This window comes from Balaenoptera borealis (assembly GCF_965194805.1).
Source record: "Balaenoptera borealis genome assembly, chromosome: 1".
Taxonomy (NCBI): domain Eukaryota; kingdom Metazoa; phylum Chordata; class Mammalia; order Artiodactyla; family Balaenopteridae; genus Balaenoptera; species Balaenoptera borealis.
In genome coordinates, this window is record NC_138860.1 from 149,005,066 (window position 1) to 149,028,206 (window position 23,141).

Sequence of the window (23,141 nt, forward strand, 5' to 3'; positions counted from 1 at the left end):
TCAGTGAAGGAGGAAGATGAGACTTGACATGCTCTCCCAGAGCTAGACACTTTCTTAAACGTGCCACAGTTCTGAAAGGTTTATCCAACAATCCTTTGATTAGATTGAAGAGATCTTGGTCTGTAGGCAGCTTCAGGAGGATGGAGAATGTCTCCACAGGGTTAATCATTCAAAATGGTGGAGGAGGTGGAGCTGAAGGAGGAACCAGCCAAGATATACCAGCAGAGGCTGCTGGAGGTAACGCATGGTGAAGGAAGGCATCTTAGATAGCTCGGGCTGCGGTAAAAAATACCATAGACTGAGCAGCTTAACACACCTTTATTTTCTCACAGTTCTGGAGGCTGAAAGTCTAAGATCAGGGTGTCAGCATGGTGGATTTCTCGTGAGATGTCCCTTCCTGGCTTGTAGATGGCCACTATCTTGCTGTGTGCGCATATGTGCTGTGTGCTCCCTCTTCTTTGTGCAAATGCAGAGGGAGGGAGGGAGGGAAGGAGGGAGGAAGAGAGAGGAAAGAGAGCACTTTCTGGTATCATTTTTAATATTTATTTATTTTCTTTTTGGCTGCATCGAGTCTCAGTTGTGGCACGTGAGGTCTTCATTGCAGGATCTTTCATTGTGGCATGTGGTCTTCTCTCCCGTTGTGGTGCAGGCTCAGTAGTTGCAGTGCACAGCCTCTCCAGCTGTGGCGCGCAGGCTCCAGAGCACGTGGGCTCTGTAGTTGTGGTGCCCGGGCTCCAGAGCATGTGGGCTCTGTAGTTGCAGCATGTGGGTTCTCCAGTTGTGACCCACGTGCTCAGTGGTTGCGGCATGCGGGATCTTAGTTCCCAGACCAGGAATCAAACCTGCGTCCCCTGCATTGGAAGGCGGATTCTCAACTACTGGACCACCACGGAAGTCCCTCTGGTGTCTCTTCTTATAATGACTAATCCTATCGTATCAGCCTCCCCCCACCCCCCCCCCCATGAACTCATTTAATCTTGAATGAGTCCTATCTCCAAATACAGTCACATTGGGGCTTAGGGCTTCAACATATGAATGGGGGTGGGGGGAGGGCACATTAAGTCCAGAGCAGGTGGTGAGAAGGCAGCTCACCTTGGCTCTATGAGCCCTATTGCAAAGGAAATAACGAGAGTATTCAAGACAACCAATCTAAATCAAAGTTGCAGATTGCCTTAGCTTACAGTTCCTCTTTCTATATTATGTTTCAGCAAATAACAAGCCCTATTAAAAAAGAACAATCAGAAAAGACCCAGAAGAGGATTACTTTAGGTCAGGGTCTCTAGAAACAGAGCTTTAGAGAGGAATGGTTGTAAGAGTGATTTACTGAGGGAGTGCTCTCCAGAAGCAGAATAGGTCAGGGGAGAAAGTTAATCAAAGATGGCTTCAGCTGAAGTCTGGCCTCAGCCTGATGCCATAGGGAGCTCTGGAGCATGAATGACACCAGAGAGGTATGCTCTCCAACTTGGAGGCAAGGGACCAGGCCTTTGTGCTCTCACATCCATCAGTCATTGGCCATGGGCCACCCTCAGGGGAACATGACCTCTCAGGCATTGTAGCTCCTGTCACTTAGAGCAATTCTCAGGAGAAAAGACACTTTGAACCATTAGCAGCCAACACTCACAGCAGCTGTCAGATGGATGCACTGATGTGGAAAAGGGATCTGGGCAGAACACCGACAGCATCTATAGTAACAATAGTTCTCAAAGTGTGGTCCCTGGAACAGCAACCTCCTCCTCATCTGAGAACTTGTTAGAAATGCAAATTCCCTAGCCCAACGCCAGATCTATTGAATCAGAAACTCGGGGTTGGGGGGGCAGGGGGAAACCCATGAATCTGTTTTAACAATCCCTCCAGGTGATTTTGATGCATGTCAAAGTTTGAGAACCATTGTGCTATAGGGACCTATGACTAGAAACTATAAAACAAAAAGATGGGAGGGGGGCCCAGAAAAATAAGGCAGTTACAGGACCCTTGTTGCAACAGAAATTACACAAAGAACACATCAAGAATGGAGACCCAATAGTTATCTCTCAAAATGTCAAAAAGAGGGACGTCCCTGGTGGTCCAGTGTTAAGAATCCACCTTCCAGTGCAGGGGATGAGAGTTCAATCCCTGGTCGGGGAACTAAGATCCCACGTGCTGCAGGGCAACTAAGCCCACGTGTTGCAACTACTGAACCCGCCCGCTCTGGAGCCCATTTGCCACAACTAGAGAGCCTACGTGCCACAACTACTGAGCCTGCATTCTCTAGAGCCCACGCGCCACAACTAGAGAGAAGCCTGCACGCTGCAGCAAACAGCCCGTGAGCCACAACGAAAGATCCCCCATGCCGCAACTAAGACCCAACACAGCCAAATAAATAAATTAATTAAAAAAAAAAAAAAGACAGAGAGCTCAAAGAAGAGATGCGAAGATTTAAAGAAAAAGAAGACACAGAAGATGAAAATTGAGCTGGCAGAGCTGAGAAAAGAAATGCAAGAGAAAATAAACTGTTTCAGAGGTGAGAGCCACATAAGAAGCAAAGGGATGATGATGATAATTGTAGCAGTCAGCACTGAGTTAGGAAAACTGAAATCAATCTAGATATATAGTTAAAGCTGGGAAGGAAATAATTCAGGCAATTTGTTACAAAGTGTTGAAAAGGCTGGGAAAACAAACAGAAGATGGGAATGTAACCCAGAGCTGGAGCCCATGGGCCACACTCACTGTTGATCAGTGGAAGCACCATTACTGGCTCTGAACAGAAGCCACTCCACCACCATGGCTGGTGATCCCAAAGCAGCTAACATGCACAGTCTCCTGCAATCCCTACAGCCAGAGGTGGAAAAAATGACTTCTGCCTTCTGCCCACCTTTAATCTCTACCAGTGCTTCCCACTGGCAGAACCTAACCAGAATGCAGTGTTCAAGCTTCTACCTCCTGAAACCCAGAGGAGACTGTGGAAGAGTAGGAAAGAGTGAGAACAAACAAGCCGTATCTGGAACAATAACAAACCCAACTTAAGAAGAATCGGGGTCAGAGGAAAAATTTTGAGAAAAATCACAACATGGAATCGAAAAGAACAAAGATTTTAAAAGTTATGGAGAAGATAATAGTTATGGAAGAAGAAAGGATACAACATACCCATAATTATAGTCTGTGAGTAAGATAATAGGACAAAAGGCAACAGAGAAGATGTTCAAGGCAACAAAAAATGTCCTTGAAATTAAAAAAAAAAAATCTTAAGATCAAAAGAGGATATTGTATTTACCTTAGTCCTTTCGGTCTACTATAACAAAAATAACATAGACTGGGTGGCCTATAGATGACAGAAACATTTCCTACAGTTCTGGCACCTGGAAATCTGAGATCAGGGTGTCAGCAAGGTCAGGTGAGGGCCCTTCTACAGGATTGCAGACTTCTTGTATCCTCAGATGGTGGAAGAGGGCAAGCCAGCTCTAATCCCATTCATGAAGACTCCACCCTCATGATCTAATCACCTCCCGAAGGCCCCACCTCCTGACACTATCACACTGGGCTTCAAGATTTAGCATATGAATTCTGAGGGGACACAAACATTCAGACCACAGCAGTAAATTTTGTCATAGAACAATCAACACTAGACTACGTCTTGGTGAAGTTACTGAACTTCAAATATGAAGAAAGAATCTGACAAGTTTCCAGGCAGAATAAAAGCAAGTAAGTGCCAGGGGAAATTAATTAGGCTGGCCTCAGACTTTTCCTCTCATAACAGCTAGACAACAGTGGAACAATGTCCACAAATCTCTGAGGTAAAGAGACTGAAACATAAGAATCTGAAACCCAGCCAGATATCCTTCAGGCTTAAGGACAACAGCTGGTCGTTAGAAGCATGTAAGACTTGAGGGAATACAGGATCCATGTGCCCTTCTTCAAAAAACTGCATACTTGAGACTTTCAATGATGTAATCTATATGGCCAATTGGATATCCTGGAATCGAACATCTAACAATGCTGGATAAAATATTTTAATACACCTTTTGAAGTTAATGGCTGAACTTAGCAGAAATAAAGTTTTCTATGGCCAGGAACCAATTGAGAGCCTCACTCTGGGGAGTTGAACAAGCATTAAAGTCACTGGGCCACTCCGAGGGCATCTGCCAATTTCTGAGAGTCAGAGCCTGAGTTTCCTGGGCCTCCTGCCAGGCACATAAGGCAGCGTCTTGCATCAGCTAGAATGGGGTGTAGGCTCAGAATCCCACATAAAGCCAGGTACCACAAAGGTCATCACCCTTAGAGAATAAGTGAACTAAAGGTAAACCCTCCCGCTGAAAGCAGACCGGCATGGTATTTTGAAGAAGATTCTTCAAATCAGTTGAAGTTCTTAATGCAAACTGTACTCAGAGTGGGACAAGACATATTAACAAGCTTCTTTTACTTCCTCTGGATAACAAGATCATTCTTGTTATCCAGACCCAGAGAGGTCACCTTCAAATAGGAAAGCCCTTTCTTGATCATGAATTAGAACTGGATTCAAACCTCTTGCAGTCTCCTGGGCAGGTTTTTTTTCCCACCTTTGCCCATGTTGTTTAGCCCACTTGAATGCTCTTCTCCCTCCCATACTCTTCAGGCTCCCATCCCAGATTATAGAAGTCCTAGGGATCCTTGAAGTCCAAGCCCAGAGGCTCCCACCCCCACAAAGCTTTCCTAGACGCACCCAGCTCAGAGGGGTTGCTCTCTCCTCTGTGCTCTCTGAGCTTCAGTCTTCACTCTAACCCATCATAGTCCACCCTGAATTATGGTTATTGCAGTGTATGTCCACCCCCATCCCCCCTGCCCTAGGAGGTTAAGCTGCTGGAGGACCAAAGCTGGACTCTGTCATCTTTGCATCATCACTCAGCACCCAGAAAAGAATCAGTGCTCAATTAATGTCTGAAGCATTACATTGAAGAGAATTGAATTGGAATGTTTGGGATCTATTTTAGCTTTCTGAAAACTCCTCAGTTCCAGCTACTATTATTTGTTTAAAACTGGGATATTTCTATGCACTTATAGATGTGAATTGAAGGGGGCCCAAGGAGGCAGTTGTGGAACAATAATGATGGTAACCATAAGAGCCAACACTTCGATGGCATTTTCTCCAAGTCAGGCACAGTTCTGAGTGCTTTACTCAGGAATCCTCCGTGGGGTAGGCCCTATTCATACCCTGTTTTGTAATAGTTCAAGATACAAAAGCAGCTTAACCAAAGTCACACAGCCAGCAGGGAGCACAGCTAGGACTCTGGTTTGAAGTTAGAGATGGGGTTTGAATCTCAGCTTGTTACTTACTGGTTCTGAGACCTTCCACAAGTTACTTAACTCTGAGCCTTGGTTTCCTCATCTGTAAAATGGGGCTAATAATCTCCTCTTTGCGATATATAGAGATTAAATAAGACTACATATCTGAAAGTGCCTGTGCCTGATAGATGATTAACAACTATTTTTTAAAAAGTAAAATAACGGGGCTTCCCTGGTGGCGCAGTGGTTGCGAATCTGCCTGCTAATGCAGGGGACACGGGTTCAAGCCCTGGTCTGGGAGGATCCCACATGCCGCGGAGCAACTGGGCCCGTGAGCCACGATTGCTGAGCCTGCGCGTCTGGAGCCTGTGCTCCGCAACAAGAGAGGCCGCGATGGTGAGAGGCCCGCGCTCCGCGATGAGGAGTGGCCCCCGCTTGCCGCAACTGGAGAAAGCCCTTGCACAGAAACGAAGACCCAACACAGCCACAAATAAATTAAAAAAAAAAAAAAAAAAAAGTAAAATAACGACATTAATAATAACATGTATCAACTAAGGCAGAGCCAAGGAGAATGTATTTTCATATTAGAAAAAATGCTTCCCAAGTCCATTCTATTATGTCATGTTGTGAACGTAATTTGACTCCAATATGGACATTGTCTGGCAAGGAGTCCACAAGACAAAACCATGTTAGACAGGTAACACAGAGAGACTGAGTGTCCTTCCCTCCAAAGGAGGGCCTTCCAACATATGTTATTTTTGCTGATCAGATTACATTGGTCTATAATAAAAGCTAGAACAAGCTGACACACATTAGAAAAGACAGTGTAAAGATCACACTGAAGCCATCTAAAATAGCCTGATATTTTTTAATCATTCTGTATTAGCTTGCTGCATCTTAAAACATTGTCTTTCAAATCAAGTCACAGCTGTGTGTACTTTAGGCTGTGGCCGTCATAAACAAATATGAAAAGAGGCAGAGTTAAAACAGATCAATATCGGTGGTTATCCATTAGTCTGATGTAATCTCACACAAATGACCATTAGGAGACTTGTGAAGAAATCAGAGAAGCAGAATTTCAGATATGAGCTTCTGCATAACTGAATGACAGCTCTGTAGTGCCTATGGTCTAGTTTGGTCAAGGTTATAATGTTTTTAGGAAGCCAGTCCTCCCCGCAAGTGGTTCTTGGTAAGTGAAGATAGTAGAAGATTCCCGGGTATGGAGAGCCAGACTTCTATGAAATATATTCAAAGATGGTAAAGTGAGTACCCTCCTCTTCTACAGTAGAATTGAAGACATATTACCAGGGAAACTCACCTCTCATCACCCCCACCACTTTCTGGTTTAAATCTTTTGGCAAGGGAAGGGTTACCATTTGTACTGTCTGCTCCCATTCCTACTCCTTTCTCTTTAAATTCCTCATCTCTCTCTAAACACCTGGAGTTATCCCCATGCTTAGTTCTAAAAACCAATTTAGTTCTTAAATTATCAATTCCATAAATGGCAAATTTCGTAAAATGAAGTTACTTCATTTAAGGAATGCCATAGTGGAGTGGCTGGATGTTCAGAAGGAAGCCCAGGGAGTGCGCCTGCTCTCACGCCGAGACGTTGTGCAATGAACAAGGTCTCCACGGTGGGGGCAGTGTGGAGTTGTACCTTCTTTAACACTCAGCTCACTTGCAGCTTCATTTTCTCATTGTAACAGTTGTTTGCTTGGATAAGAAAAATCTGGGCTAGTGATTCAGCTGGGGACACAGGTCAAGAGGTAAATGTCAGCTGGGATGGGGGGCAAGCCAAGCCTTGAGGAGCCCTCTTGCCGAGCACCTAGAACTGGGGGATCTGTCCAGATTAACTGTGGAGCTTTTCCAGAACAGCACGAACTTCTTCTGGATGGTAGTTCCAAGGGCCAGGTTTACCCTGCAAGAGAAATGAGTCAGCATTTCCAGATTTCCACCTTGCAGGAATATGTAGGTCTGGAGCTTAATTGAGAAATCTGGGCTGGTGATATACATGTGGGAGTCATCAGGATGGTGTAGTCAAGGCAGGCACCCATGAGGTGGTTGAGATCACCCATGTGGAGTGGCACCAACACTTAATGGGAAGACTGGACAGAGAAGCAGGAGGAAAACCAGAGCAGGTAAAGTGAATAGTTTTAAAAGGAGAAAGGGGTCTATACAAATAAGCTTCTCTTCCACAGTCAGACCTTCAGACCAGCCTTATCTTCTTCTCCACCTCTCACATCAAGTTCTGCCCACTCTACATCAAACCACCTCTGCCTCTCCAGTCCCACAGCCCCAGTTCAGCCCTCTCCATCTTCTGTTTGGGCAGCTGCCACACCTCCCCCCACCCCCAGTCCTCAGCCCCTGTTCCCTCCATCCATTCTTCACCCAATAGGCCATCACCTTTCTAAAGTACGGATCTGACTGTGCCTCTCCCCTGCTCAAAATTCTTCAGTGGCTCTCTTTTGCCCTAAGATGTAGGCCAAACTCCTTGGTCCAGAATGAACCCTTTGTAACAGAAGTGCCCCCGATTCTACATTCACACCCTTCCCTAACGTGTCTCAATGCCTCTCCCCACCCTCTCCCCTATATTTGCAATTGTTTTCACTCACCATGTTTACATGGCTGGCTTCAGTTTTCATCTCCTCTGAAAGGCCTACCTTTCCCCGACGTTCAGAAAATTTATAGTCTGAGAGCCAAATCTGTCCTGATGTCTCACACCCTTTCATTTACATATTGTCTGTGCTGATTTTGTGCTATAACAGCAGAACTGAATCATTTCGACAGGGATTATTTGGCCCACAAAGTTGAAAATATTTACTATCTGACCTTTTACAGAAAAGCTTTGCTGATGCCTGCTCTGGAGTCTCACAGCACTCGGGCCACGTTAACGTTCTATTTGTGTCTTCCTTATCACCTCAACTGTGAGCACCTTGAGGTAAGATGTGGGCCATTTTAAATTTGTGTTTGTGTTTCCAGCACTTTCCAGGGTAGGGACTCGGTACCTAGCTTGCCTCAGTCGTGCCACTTTACTACCATGTCGCAGGAGAGAGGAAAAGAAGGACCTGAATCCTCGTGCTGTGACCCTTAGCACCCTGAGGATTCATCTGCAGGTTGTTGCTTGTTTCACCTGTGTGAGTAGGGCCTGCCTGACCACATGAACATGGTGAGTGAAAACAGTTGCACTGTGGCACGTTAGCGAAGGGTATGAATGGAGAATCGGGGGCACTTCCGTTACAAAGGGCAGAGGAGCATCCACATGGCTGGGCTTCATGTGCTTGCCAAGGCTTGAATCCCTTCAGCAGCTATAAAACTTAATTTCCATCCTCTCAGGGGAGGCTACCAGTGCCCACAGGGTTGGAGGCTGTGCTAACTCCCCTCACCCTCGCCAGGCTGGAAGCATTGAAGGGTGGTGACACGATCACCAGAAAAGAAGCCTGGACGTAATCCCTGTCTCGAATTCCTGCTTCAGCGTTTCCAGCTCCTAACTGCAGAGTTGGTTCTCTTCTGGCCTCTACACCCTCTTCCATGTTCAGGCCTGTCTCAGGGATTAGCAGCTTCAAACCCTGCCACTCCTATCCCATCCCAGAGGATTTGGAATTGAAATCAGAGCCTGTGCAGTGTGGCCTTGGGCAAGGCAGTTTCCTTCTCTGAGCATGGATACAAAGCCCTGTCTTTGTCCTCGCCCTCTCTGGCGCCCTGCCCCACGTCACCACCTTGTACAGGATCCTGCCGTCCTTGAGCACGTACAGCCTCTCAGGCAGCGCTGCGTAGAGCTGGCTGCTCTGGTTCTTCATTGTGTCCACCACCACGGGGCACTGGGGGCTCCTGTCCAGCAGCAGGCGGGCTGCCCGCAGGCGGTCCTGGAGATGCTGGTGATTCTTGATGTCCACGTTGTTCTTAAAAGCCCAGCCATCTGTAAGAGAAAGGCCGGACAGCAGCCCCACAGGCATGGCACCCACTTCCTGCCGGCCAAATACACCCCCGCCACACACACTTTTAACTGAGGGTTGCAGATGGAGGACTTCTCAACTTTGGCACTATTGACAACTTGGGCTAGATAATTCTTTGATATGGGGGCTGTCCTGTGTGTTGTAAGGCATTGAGCATCATCTCTGGTCTCTACTCACTAGATGTCAGTAGCGTCCCCCTGCCTTCAATTGGTGACAACCAAAAATGTCTCAGACATTGCCAAATGTCCCCTGCAGGACAAATATTACCCTCAGTTGAGAACCACTGCTGTAACACCATCTCCTCCAGGAAGCCTTCCCTGACACACCCAGCTGTGTGATATTGGGTGAGCTGTTTAAATCTCTTTAAATTCTCAGTTTTCCCATCTGTTAAATGGGATTAACAGAACCTACATTGCAGATGGCTGTGAGGCTTACATGAGAGAAAATTATAGAATTCCCAGTACTCTGCCTGGTTCATAGTAGATACTTGAAAGATATTGGTTTATTTTGCCTGACTGCCCCCAAATAGCAGACAGGTGGGAAAGAAGCCAGTTTTCATTCTTTTTTTTTTTTTTTGCAGTTTTCATTCTATACTGCAGGTATTCTACTACTTTGCTCTGGAGATGCCCCCCCCCCACCCCCAAACCAAACCCATTTAAGCTGCTTCACTTTAAATGGAAGGGGATTTTCAATTGGCCTCGTTTGCCGAGGTGCCCATCTGCCTACTTAAAGAGAGACGGTACTCATTAGCTAATGGGCCCCCAGGTTGAAAAAATAACCATAAACTGCTACTGGCCTTGCCCTTCTACTTGGGTAGAAGGTTCTTTCAGAAGCCACGTGGCTTGCATTTATACTAATAGTTGCCTCCCAGGGTAATATAAGTTGCTGAAGTCCATCAGCAGAACTGGCTCCACCTGCTCCGTGCTTCAGAGTCCTCTCTGCTCAGTACCCTTCCCCTAGGAAACCCAGCTCTCAGGAGAAATTTCTCAGTGGCTTGAGGTGGACAGCCCTGAGTCCAGGAAAGGGTTAAACCTGCTCAGTCTGATTCCAGGAGAAATGGGGGAGGAGACAGGTATCAGGACCAGAAACAATTTCTGGGACGATCCAACCCCTTTTGTTGCAGTTTGCAATGTGTACTTTTAGAGATCGACGCGGGATCCTCTACCACCTTATTACTCCAAGTGTGGTCCCTGGGCTAGCAGCCTCAGCACCACCTGGGGAGCTGAGTAAAAATGCCAAGTCTCAGGCCCCTCCGCAGCCCCACTGAGCCAGAATCTGCATCTTTATAAGATCACCAGGTGACTTAAGTGCACTCTAAAGACTGAGCAGCGCTGACCCCACAGGTAAATTAGCTTTGGCAGCGCTTTGGCCATCAGCTATGAGAACATCAAGGCATCGCCTCTTCTCAACCGTGGAGACCACAGACACCTGTAGGTGCCCAAGTTCTCTTTCTTTAATTGATGGCGGCTGCTCTCCCAAAGGGTATTTAACAAAGAGGCACATTGTGCTTGCCTTTGCTCTCCTGATACCTATGCTGTTTGTTTTGAATTTTATTTTGGAAATGTTCATATATACATAAAAGTAGAGAGAACAGTTTAATGAACCTCCATGTACCTGTTACCCTATGCTAATATTTTAAGTTGCCCCAAAGCCTTAAATGAGGATAGAAATGGCCAGCTAAATGAACACAGTGTTATGCTGAAAGCAGTTCTCCAACCTCTGGGTGCATATGAATTAAGATGCAGTGGGCCTAGGGTGGGGCCCTGAAATATGCATTTTCAACAAGCAACCCAGATGGATCAGACATGAGGGATCTAAGAACCACACTGGAGAAAGGGCTGCTGGACCAGCTTTGCTGAAAACTAATCAATAGCAATCTCTATACTTACAACACATGGATAAGCCAGCAAGGCTAATACTGGCCTAAATGCTCACTTATTCACCCAACTTTTACTGAGCACTGACTCTGTGACATGTACTGTGCCAGGTGCTGGGTGACAGATGATCAAAACAGCCTCTCATCTTGTGGGGAGATGGGTGAGTAAATGACTCGTTCCACTCAGCCACATGAGCCTTCTCCAATCTCTGGGTTTGAGACTTGGGCCAAACTCATGTGTTCAGTGCCCATGAAAATCAGGGAGACCGGGATATGTCTGACCATCTTATAAAGTTCAAGGGGCTTAGACCAAGCTGTAGAAGTTTCAGGAAGGGACATGTCTGCCCATTGTAAGGAAAGACTTTCTCACAAACAGAGCTGTGCAGCAAAGGAACAAGATTTCCCATGAGGTAATGAAGATGAGTCATCACCTATTAGGGGCTGAAGAAAGGATCCCAGCCCCAGGTAGAAGCTGGCCCAGAGCAGTGGCTCTCAAAGTGTGGTCCCCAATCCGCAGCTTCAGTGTCACCCGGAGCTGGTTAGAGATGGAAATTCCCAGGCCCCACCCCAGATCTAACTCAAACTCTGGGGTGGGGTCCAGAAGTCTGCTTTAACAAGCCCTCCAGGTGCTTCTGGTGCTCACTAATGCTTGGGAACCACTGTCCGAGATGAACCACAAAGTCCCTTTGAGCTTGGAGAGTCTTGGAACGGATTTCACAGATTGCTATAGAGCCGCCATTTCACTTGTGACATTTCAGGTCTAAATTCCTTGTGATTGTCCTCATATTAGCTCCTCTCCCTTGATTTCCCTATTTATCCATTCAGAATGTTAGATGCTCTCCCAGCTAGACCTGTCACTCCAGGTTTTCTGCTCTGTGTGCCTAGTTGAGAGCACAGACTGTGGAGTTAGCGAGTGGTGGGTAAACCTAGCAGGGACTGGGAGATGGTAGGTCCTCAACAAATAGCGGCTCTTTCTCTCTCTCCTCCTCTACTCCCTACCCCCAACCTTGAGCAAAGGGGGGAGAGAGAGAGGGAAGAGGTAGAGGCAGGAAATCTCTTTTTTACCTGATGCATGTGCTTCTTCAATGTAAATGATGAGAAAATCTGCTATGGAACTAAAATCTTCAATAAGTCTCTTGAATTGGTCAAACTTGAAAATAAATGAAGGTCAGGTGCAACTTCCAAAATTCAGCACCAATGGCCTGTTGCCTGAAACAAATAGAACCATGATCAACCAATAATCGACACACAGCATTTCTTTTGCAGGCACCATCGTCACTCCTGCTTTCATTCTATTACCTTTATTTCCCCTCTAAGATGGAGCCAGGGCACAGTGCGGGATGGAAGCCTAGAGCGCATGATTTAGCAGAGGCTGGAGCCAGTTTACTCCTCTCCAAAATGAGGGGATTCGATCAGGTGGTCTCAGCAGACCACCTGCACTCACTGGGTGGTAATTAAAATAATGACGAGGAGAGTCCCTTTCATGCAGTTTATAAGGCAGGCACACATCTATTCTCTCATTGATGTAATTAGTGTACTACAAGGTGGGTGATATTTTTCCCCTGGTTTATAGGCTGGCTCCATGTCACACAGCAGGTCAATGATGGAGTTAAAATGAACATTGTGGCTTCTAGAGTCTCAATGTGGTGCTCTTTCCGTTCAAAACACCTCAGTTTCCTCACCCACAAATGGACATAATACCAATACTTACCTTATAGGCTTGTTCTAAGGATTAAATAAGTTAAAACAGAAAAGGGCTTAAAATGGTGCCTGCCCATAGTAGGTGCTCAATAAATGTAAGCTCTTATGTTCTTAGCTCTCATCTCCTCCCTGTGAAGTGGGGAGCAGTGGAGGAGACTCCACAAAGGGGAGTGAAGCGTGGGGACTGGCCGCATAATTGGCTGGGCCAGGGCAAAATGAAAATGCAGAGTCCCTTGTTCAAAAAGTGGGAGAAAGTGCCATTAAATACATTAAAATATAAAGTTTTCTTGTGCAGTATCTCTCTTGCCCTGGCATGCTGCTTTTTAGTTGCTGTTTAATGTCATGCTCCCCTGGACACAGGGATATTCATAGGGCAAATGCAGACTCTCGCAGTCACCCAGGAGCCCCCAAACTCTGTGCACATGTGTATGTGTGCTTGTGGCTGCTGGCTACCAGCTTTCCTTTCCCTCCAGCCATCAGACCAATACACCATGCCCCAGCCAGGAGCACAGAAACTGAGCCAGACATATCATCTTCCTACCTGCCATCACCCCAACCCACAGACTATTGCAACCTCCATGCAGGGACATGCTAGGTACCTTGATGAGGGGAGTGGGGGCAAAAAGCTTCTCCCACCATGTCACCCCCAGTCACTTGCCAAGTTGCTTCATGGCGCTGTCAGCCCAGGCTGGGGATGACCACCTCCACGCCCTAGTATGAGATGCGGTGGGATGCCCACATCTGACCCTAACCTTTCCCATACCTTGGTCCAGGCCCTCTCTGGGGCCAGAAAGTGGTAGCAGTCACTGGGTGGGAGCAGGAATGAGGCTGGATAGGCTGGGGCACTGGGAGTGGAGGAGTGGGCCTTAGAGAACATGTTGGGGGCAGGGAGGCTGTGGGAAGCAGGAGCCTGTGTGAGCCAAGGCACCAAGTCTCCAGGGCATGTTCCATTGTGGAAAAGTCTTCTCTTACAAAATGCAAATTAAAGATAAAGCTATTAAGAATTTCAAGACAGCTACTGCAGAGCATTCAGCCCAAGCTCAGGGCCCTTCTGAACATGGCACCCTGTATGATTCACTGGTCCCATGCCCATGAAGTCAGCCCTGGTGGGAGTCTTCTGTAACTCCCCCAGCCTAGATTGGGGGTAACTCTAGGGAGCTGCTAGCACCCTGTGGCTACTTATGCCCAGAGCTGACATTGCTGAGCCCTTACCATACACCTATTAGATAGAGCATGGCAGGTCCCGCACTGTGACACGGTTTGTGTCTGTATCCCCCAGGCTACACATTGCACCTGAGGGTAGGGCCTATTCCTCATTCTTCCTCATATCCGCAACATCAAGCACACTCTCATTCCATTACAAGCATTTATTCAGCGCTCATAATGTGCAAGGTTCTCCGCCACACACTGGGGATTCAGCAGAGAGCCAGAGCAGCAGGTCTCTGCCTGCATGCAGCTGGAGTTCTGTTTAATGCGGAGACAGGCAGGAAGGAAGCACATGCATAAATGACGTAATTTCAGGTTGTGATAAGTGTCACAAAAGAGACTATAAAGGAGTGACCTCCTTGAGACAGGTGGGTCGGGGGAGGCCTCTGAAGAGATGCCATTTATCCAGAGAAACAGGAAAGAGCCAGCTACATATGGGCAAAGGGAGGAGAAGAGCATTCCGGGCAAAGGGGCTCCATGTCCAAAGGCCCAAAGAGGGACAGAGCTTGGTGTGTTCAAGGACCTGCAAGGCCACTGTGACTGGAACCAGGCCAGGGGCAATGAGAGACATGACTGGAGAGGTAGGTATGGGCCAAAGCAGGCAGGCTCTCCTATGCCTTGTATAGAATCTGGATTTTCTTCCAGGTACAAGGGGACATCATGGAGATAAAGCAAGGATGGTGGATATTTGTTGCAATTTTGGCTGCTCAGTCACTAGCCCTCCTTCCTCCTTGGAATTCCCTATTTTGTGTACTGTTGATGGGGGAGTGTGCCCAGCCTTGCTCTGTAGAAGGCAGGGGGGCCAGGTCCATTCTCGCTCCCAGCAGCCAGGGCACAGGCAGTGACCCAGGCTGATTGGACTCTCTCACATAGCTCTTTGATTCTGGAGTTATTGAGATGGTAGAATTCATCCACGGCCCAGTGGTAGTGCCCCATCAGGGATGGCGGAGTCCTATAGTGGTGACGAATTCCCATGGCAACCACAGTGACAGCAGCTTCCAGGCCCAACTGTTGATGCTAAAAGATGGTCCAGGCCCAGTGCTCCAGCTGTGGGTGATTCTGGGGAGCCTGCAACATCTTTCTAATACACTTTGTACGTGTGTAAATGTGTATGACTAAGAAAATCAGAGTGAGTTTCTGTTGCTTGCAAGGCAGAACTCTGACTGCTACAGTAGGCTGTGAGATGAAAAATGATCAGCTTACACTTGAAGATCACTCTGGTTGCTCAATGGCAAAAGGACTGAGGCTGAGAATGGAGGCAGTTAGGGGGAGGTGGTGGAATCCACATGAGAAATAATGGGAGTCTGGGCTAGTTTGTGTGCAGTGGGGAAGGGGAAAAGGTAGAACTGACAGGACTTGTTGATGGATGGGGAGAAGAGGGCATCTTAACTTACTTGTGGTTTATTGGGTTAGTTATTCCCTCACCTCGTTCTGCAAAGGATTTGAAGCAGCTTATACATATAATAAATAAAATTATTTATTTATACATATGATAATAAAATATCAAATAAAAATTTTTAAAAACCATGGCCCTCTGGGAGGCACAGAACAGATCTCATGCATTCAGTATAACTGAGCTAACATTTGACTCTGAGTTTCCAGGTGGCCAAGGAAAAGGAGAAACATGATTGCTTATATATTCCTCATTTTTCAGTACCTGAGGAGGAAGCAGGCCAGTTTCTCTGGAGAAACAAAGTTCTCCTTGTCCTTGTCTCACAGATTTCCTCATAGGAGGCCCTAGGAGGCATTGAGAGGGCCTCAGTTGGTTGCATCCTCACCCATGTGAAGGGTTTGCCCAGGTCACAGCAGGAGAGGCTCAGAGGCCAGTCATGGCTAAGTGGCCGGCCACTGGCCTCCAGTGACCCCAGGGAGTCACCCTTCAGATAAGAACAGAGGAGATTTAAGGTCAGGACCTGTGCAAACTATGAGCTGTCTGGAATTTTGTTCTTAATTGGAAAAAAAATTTCAACATCCACTGGTTCGGACACTGGAAGAAACAGAGCCATTTGTTTAATTATTTATAGTGTGTCTGGGTGCAGTGACCAGTACTGAGGGCAAAGTTTAAACTTAGTTCCCTGCTTTCCTGGTAGCAGAGAGAGGAAGGATGGGTGCAAGTGGGTGTCTGTACCGGGGGCTGGCACCCTGCCCATGTCCACAGGCCACAGTGCAGAGGACACCAGTTCAAGAACATCAGGCAAGGACTGTCAAGTCCAGCTTGTTTGTATAAGTGGGAAAACAGCTCTGTGGTAGCACTAGACTCGAACCCACCATTGGTTAACTTACTGGTTGACCCCCAAACCAGTAAATCAACTCTCCACGCCAGGCTCTCTCAGCAGAGAAAGCCAGTTTATAGTTGACCCCTCATAAGTATACTTGGAGAGATTTTAGAAGATTTTAAATGGGGGCTGAAATAAATCCTGTTTCAGATTAACCGCTAGGTTCCAAGAAAAGAAATCATCCGGACTTGCCTTCTACCCCAACATGCCAGTTAATCAATGTTTTGCAGTGCATGTGTGTCTGAGAGTGTGTGTATGTCTTGTGTGTGCATGTACATGCAGAGGATAAGAGGTGGCTGGGAATTTCTCTGAGCCTCTGTTGTTTTATCCAACAACAGAATGTACACTAGCTGAGATTCATAAGGCTCAAATCTGGTTCTCACTCTACAGGAACTCTCTGTGTGACTCTGAGCAAGTCCTTTACCTTCCTGGGCCTTTGCATCTGAAAAATGTAAAGGTTGCTTTAGATTATCTGTAAAGAGTTTTCCAGACTTTCCAGTCTATGGCTCTAAAATGAGTTCATATTTATACCTAAAGCATACAACAGAGCTTTTTAGTGAACTGGTGGGTTTCCAAAACACTTACAGAATATCTTTCTAATAAGCAGAACTGATCATGTTAACTTCCTGCTTGAAAATCCTTCTAGAACTCACCAAAACAGGATAAAGGATACCCTCTTTGCTAAGACGCATGAGGCCCCACAAGCTCTGATCCCTGATGATGTCTCCAGCCTCATTCTTCACTCCTTCATACCTCCCACACCCCACTTCTGCCAAACTTGACTGAAGCCCCTCCACATATCAGACCTCTGCTGCTCCTCCCCTCTGCGCTGCTCTGGTCACCACTCTCCTCTTCCTCACCCACCTCAAGGCTTCGGTCCCTAGACCATCAGCTCACCATCCTCGTCTCCAGGAAAACTTCCCCTGACCACCTTCCTACCCCACCCGACTCCTCCCAGAACTGCTGGGTTCCCTCTCCCACTCCATCATCTCCCTCTGTGAGTTATGAGATCTTCCAGTTGTGTTGATTTCTGTGTCGTCAGTATCTATTATTTCAGGGGACTCTGGGCCAATGTGCTGAAAGCCAACCCTATTTTATAAATAGAGTTTTCTTTTGTCTCTCAGACTCCTTCTCTCTCCATCTTCAGTTTCAGGTGTAGCAGCAGGGAGCAGAGACAAATAGAACAGTCTTTAAAACGTACACTGGCTCACTGGAAAGTAAACTGTTAAAATAAGCAAGTGAATGCTGTGAATTGGCTGTGAGGCAAGTTGGCTTTCATGGAACTGATTACTAGACCATCAAAAGTCAGCAAATTGGCCTGGTTCTATCACAGTGCTTGGCACGAGGTAGACGCACAGTAAAGATTAGCTATTATTCTCATTGCTCTTATTATCAGTGGTCACTTAGTGAATGTTTATTGAATAAATAGAGGTCATTTCAGCACAATGGTTTAAAGTCATGAGCAAAAAACTCTTCCCCTTCCGTCTGATTGAAACATTCTTTTCAAGCTATAAAAATCTTACTCATTCTTCAAGGCCTAACTTCAAAGCCACCTCCTCCAGGAAATCTTCCAAGCCCTGTAGGCAAAGTTCATACCTTTGTCTGCCCGCCTCATGGAACTGTACGGATTTGTTTATTACATCTGTCTGTTCCGTGGAACCATACGTTCCTCAAGCAAAACAGCAAGCTCTTTCCTAGCTCTGAGTCCCTGGCATCTAGCTAGGGGTCTGGCTCGTAAGGAGCACTCACAAATGTCTGTTGAGGTGTATTGAAAAAACAGGGTGAAGAAGCCCTGATTCTGGGTCTGACTTGGTCTCTCACTGTCCCTGTAACCTTTGCTCTCAGTTTCCTCCATTTCCGTTTTAAAATGAGAGCATTGGATCAGGTCAGCATTTCCCAGAGGTTGTTCTTTGGAACGAATATGATGATGATAAGATTTTCCTCTGGTGGAGAGTGGGGAGTTGTATGTGTATGTTAGGAAAATTAGTCAGTGCTGTGTTAAAGTTTTTTCAAGTTTTGTTTGTTTTTAAGCTTCAGGGTGTCTTGGAGCCCTTTATATGTTCATGTGCACGATGAACTTCCAGGAGGAGAGTATAGTATGCAGTGTTTCCCAAACTATTTTGAACAGGGAACTCTATGTAGTAAAGCACATGTGTGGGATTTGGGTTCCAAAAAGCACGCTTTGAAAATCACTAGATTAGCACGATGAACTTCCAGGAGGAGAGTATAGTATGCAGTGTTTCCCAAACTATTTTGACCAGGGAACTCTATGTAGTAAAGCACATGTGTGGGATTTGGGTTCCAAAAAACACGCTTTGAAAATCACTAGATTAGCCAGCTGCCTCAGGGACCTTCTCTACTCTGCTGTGTCTCTACCCGGGGAATTCAGAGATGAATCAGACACAGCCCTGTCCCAAGCCTCCCCACTGGGCAGAAGGATGACACTTGAGCTTCGGTAGCCAGGTGCTGGGTAGGAAGGATCAATGTCCAGGAGAGGTGCAAGCAGAGATCCATGAGTTCAGAAGGGAGGGAGAGCGGGCCTCAGTGTAGGGATCTGAGCTGGCTTCACAGGGGGAGGCACGAGAGCAGGAACCTGACGATGAGGAGTGTTGGTGACAGAGGGGAAGGGCCAACAACATCAGCAAAGGCAAAGAGAAGGGCAAGCACAAGGGATGTACAAGAACCAGCAGTTCATCTGGAGGCAGTGGGCCTGAGGGGAAGCCTGCAGGTGAAGTTGGGAAGAAAAACTGGAGTCAGATCAGGGAGGACCTTCAGCACAAGGTTGAGCTTGGGTTTCATCCCAAGTGCAGATGGGGGCTGCTGAAGGTTGGTGAGCTGGGGTACCAGTCATCCAGGGATGTGCTTGTGGAAGGGGAATCTGGCAGCCATCCACAAGTTTGGTGGGAAGAGAGGGCAAGACGGGGAGGAGGAAGGACAAAAAGAGAAAACTGACCAGAGAGGCCTTTAAGAACCCAAATAGAGCTGGTTTACCTGGAAGAGAGAGAGAGAGAGAGAGAGAGAGAGAGAGATCTTCAACAAATATTTACCGAGCAACTACCATGAGCCAGCAGCAGCCAGGGGGACCCAATAGTGAGTTAGAGGCATGATCTCCACCTGCACAGAGCTTGCAGGCTAGTGAAGGGGACAGACATTTATCAAATACCCACACATAATTACAAACCACAATGGGTGTGATAAAGAAAAGTTTAGGATGTTAAGCATAGAAGAGGGAGTAACCTAGTCCAGGGGACCGGGGGTTGGCTTGTCGCAGGAAATGTCACTGAGCAAGAGCCTGAAGGATGAACAGGAGTGGACCAGGTGGGGGGTTGGGGGTTGGGGTGGGGTGGCAGTGAAGAGCATCCCAGGCAGAGTGACTGTGCAGTAAGAGAGGTGCTGAAGGAGCTGACAGCCAGTGTGGCTGGTTTGCAGTTTGATTACCTGGGAAGGGGATGATGCCACTTAGAAGAACAGAACCCAGGAAAGGTGCTAGTTTCAGGAAGTGGGGAGAGGACAAGAAGCCAGAAAAGGAGCAGCTGGATTAGTAGCATTCAGGCTCTCCAACCCCCCTGCCAACCCCCATCAAGCACCCCCATCCAAGCACCTCTCAAGCGTGGACCAGCCTCCTGACCTTGCATGAAGTCCCAGATGTTGCACCTCTGTCCTGACAGGCGGACCACGGGGCAGTTTGGGGCTAGACCCCCTTGCTCCGTCATGTCCTCCAGTCGCTGCCAACGGACCTTCAGGATGAACCAGAAATACTGGGCACTGAAGAAAGTGGGGATCCAGTTTTCATAGGAGAAGTGGGGATTCTTGGCCATGCCAGTCTTCTCACTCATGGCCAGGATGTTCTGCTTGACTCTCCCGGGAAACAGTGTCAGAAGCACTTTGCCCATGGCCACGTGCAGGCCCACCTGAAAGAGCACCCAGAGCCTCTTCAGCCACAGCCCTGGCAGGGGCAGCCCCATTATGGCAGAGCCAGAGCTGGCTCTGAGGCCGGTGGGCAGAGCGGAAACCGCCGGGCCACAAGGGGTGGAGCTGAACAAAGGTGCAGGGTAGCAGCAGCCAACCCGGACATGAAGAAGGTGCCAGGACAGAAGGTGTTTGCCTTCCTGTCAGTGGAATGGAAAATTCCAAGCCAGGTGCTAAAGGTCTGTTCTGATGATCATTTCTGATTCTTTGCCTTAGCCTTTGGGAGATACTTGGACTGGGAAACTTCAGATCTTAAATTCTCCCTCTGATAAATTTTAAAAACAAAAGCTTTAAAAGGTCACACTTAGAGGGACTCTGTGTTTCTTTAGAAAGGCTCTGCTGTAAGTTCTAATGTTAAGTAGTCTTTTAATAACGTAAATTGTTCTTTCCCACTGAAGGATGCTTTTCCCACTCACAGCTTCTAGCTGGTGGTTGAGTGTTTCTGGAGGCATAGCCCTTCCCAGAGGATCTGGGTCTGGAAGCTCTCCAGGTAGACAGAACTGGGAAATCTGGAACTGTGCCTCCACTTAGCACTGGGGGTAGAGTAATAAGTACAGCACTCTGCTCTCGGCAGGGTGCAGTGTAGAGCGGGGAAGGGTCAAGTAAACAGAAAATTATCATTTAGTGTATTAAGTACAGAGAGGGAGGTTGAGTGGGGGCTACGGGAGCATGGAGAAGGGGCAGCTTATTCTGTATAGAGAGGCCAAGAGGAATTCCCCAAGGAAGTGACGTCTATGCTGAAACCAGAAAGACAGAAGAGCAAGCAGTAAACCAGGCAAGTGGGGTCAGTGGTCCTGGTGGAAGGAGCCACACGTCCAAAGAACTACAAGCCAGAGAGAGCCTGGCTCATTGGAGAAACTGAGAGAAGAATCACAGAAGCTCAGAGAGGGAAAGTGTCTTAGAAAACATCGAAAACCACTTTCTGTTTTAAGCAGGGAAACTGAGGCCCAGAGAGGGGAAGTGGCCTCAGGCCAGTTCTGCCATTAATAATTTCTAAGGAGTTAATTCACAAAGCTTAAGTTTACCCCTCCTGAGACATTTACATACCTGTGTGTTAGGGCAGAAGGAAGAATGACAGGAAAGTGTCTGTCACCTCTAAAAAGTGTCAACCTTGGCCTCTAGCACACAAACTTTATTTAGAGAAAGAAAAACCGGCTCCAAAAGATGTTCTCTTTCTGAGCATCTCAATGCAAATGCCACATGCTGTGCCCACAAAGTGCAGGCACCTGTCTCTTCAAGCCATAATAACCCTCATGTGTATGTAGCATTTTGCCAGGTACAAAGCAATCTTATATCCCTGGTGTTACTTGTTTTTTCTTGTTGTTGTTTGTTTTTAAATAGGCTATTTTTTGAGCAGTTTTAGATTCACAGCAAATTAAACAGAAGGTACAGTGAGTTCCCATATACCTCCTGCCTCCACACATGCACAGCCTCCCGCACTTATCCATATCCCCCCAGAGTAGTACATCTGCTACAACTGATGAACCTATGTTAACAAATCATTATCACCCAAAGTCCATAGCTTACATTATAGTTCACTCTCGGTGGTGTACAATCTATGGGTTTTGACAAATATGTGATATATACGTATCCACCATTATGGTATCATAAAGAATAGTTTTGCTGCCCTAAAATCCTCTATGCTCCACCTGTTCATCCCTCCCTCTCCCCTGGCAACCATTCATCTTTTCAGTGTTTCCATAGTTTTACCTTTTCCAGAATATCATATTGTTGGAATCATACAGTATGTAGCCTTTTCCGATTGGTTTCTTACCCTTAGTAATATGCATTTAAGAAACCTGCATGTCTTTTCATGACTTGATAGCTCATTTCTTTTCATTATTGAAGAATATTCCATTGTCTGGATGTACCACAGTTCATCTATTCACCTAATAAAGGACATCTTGGTTGTTTCCAAATTTGGGCAATTATGAATAAAGCTGCTGCTATAGCCTGAATGTTTGTATCTCCCCAAAATTCATGTGTTGAAACCTAAGCCCTAAAGATGGTATTTGGAGGTGGAGTCTTTGTGAGGTGATTAGATAATTACAGTAGAGCCCTAGTGAATGGGATTAGTGCCCTTATAAGAGAGACCCCAGAGAGCTCCCTTGCCCCTTCACCATGTGAGGATGCAACAAGAAGGTGGCTGTCTAGGAACCAGGAAGTGGACACTCACTAGATACCAAATCTACTGATCCCTTGATTTTGGACTTCCCAGCCTCCAAAGCTGTGAGAAATAAATTTCTGTTGTTTATAATCTACCCAGTCTATATATGGTATTCTGTTATAGCAGCCTGAATGGACTAAGACAGCTGCCATAAATATCTGTGTGAGGTTTTTTCGTGGACCTAAGTTTTCAACTCATGTGGGTAAATACAAAGGAACACAATTGCTGGATCATATGGTAAGAGTATGGTTAGTTTTGTAAGAAATTGCCAAACTGTCTTCTAAAGTGGATGCACCATTCTATATTCCCACCATCAATGAATGAGAGTTCCTGTTGTTCCACATCCTCACCAGCATTTGATGGTGTCTGTGTTCTGAAATTTGGCCGTTCTAAGAGGTACATAATGGTATCTCACTTGTTTTAATTTGCAATTCCCTAATGGCATATGATGTTAAGCATCTTTTTATATATTTATTTGCCATCTGTATATCTTCTTTGGTGAAGTGTCTGTTCCAATCTTCTGCTCATTTTTAAATCAGATTGTTCTTTTTTTAATCATTGAGTTTTAAGAGTTCTTCGTTTACTTTAGATAACAGTCCTTTATCAGCTATGTCTTTTGCAAACATTTTCTCCCAGTCTGTAGCTTGTCTTCTCAGCCTCTTGACAGTGTCCTTTTCAGAGCAGATGTTTTTAATTTTAATGAAGTCCAACTTAATTCTTTTTTCATGAATTGTGACTTTGGTGTTGTATCTAAAAGT

The 23,141-nt window shown here is 46.5% G+C and overlaps 1 protein-coding gene across 2 annotated transcripts; it reads right to left on the reverse strand.

Moving 5' to 3' along the window:
* Positions 1–6,084: 6,084 nt before the first annotated feature.
* Positions 6,085–22,941, reverse strand: DIO1 (iodothyronine deiodinase 1). 2 transcript variants are annotated; one of them, XM_082359066.1, is made up of 4 exons: positions 19,849–22,941; positions 12,130–12,273; positions 8,952–9,151; positions 6,085–7,153 (listed from the first exon to the last, which is right to left on the reverse strand). In XM_082359066.1, the coding sequence occupies exons 1-4, from the start codon at positions 20,210–20,212 to the stop codon at positions 7,085–7,087; spliced, it is 777 nt and encodes a 258-aa protein (XP_082215192.1). In that variant the 5' UTR covers positions 20,213–22,941; the 3' UTR covers positions 6,085–7,084. The 2 variants fall into 2 exon arrangements, with proteins under 2 accessions (XP_082215192.1, XP_082215193.1); XM_082359067.1 differs by having other exon boundaries at positions 19,876–22,935.
* Between the last annotated feature and the right edge of the window lie 200 nt (positions 22,942–23,141).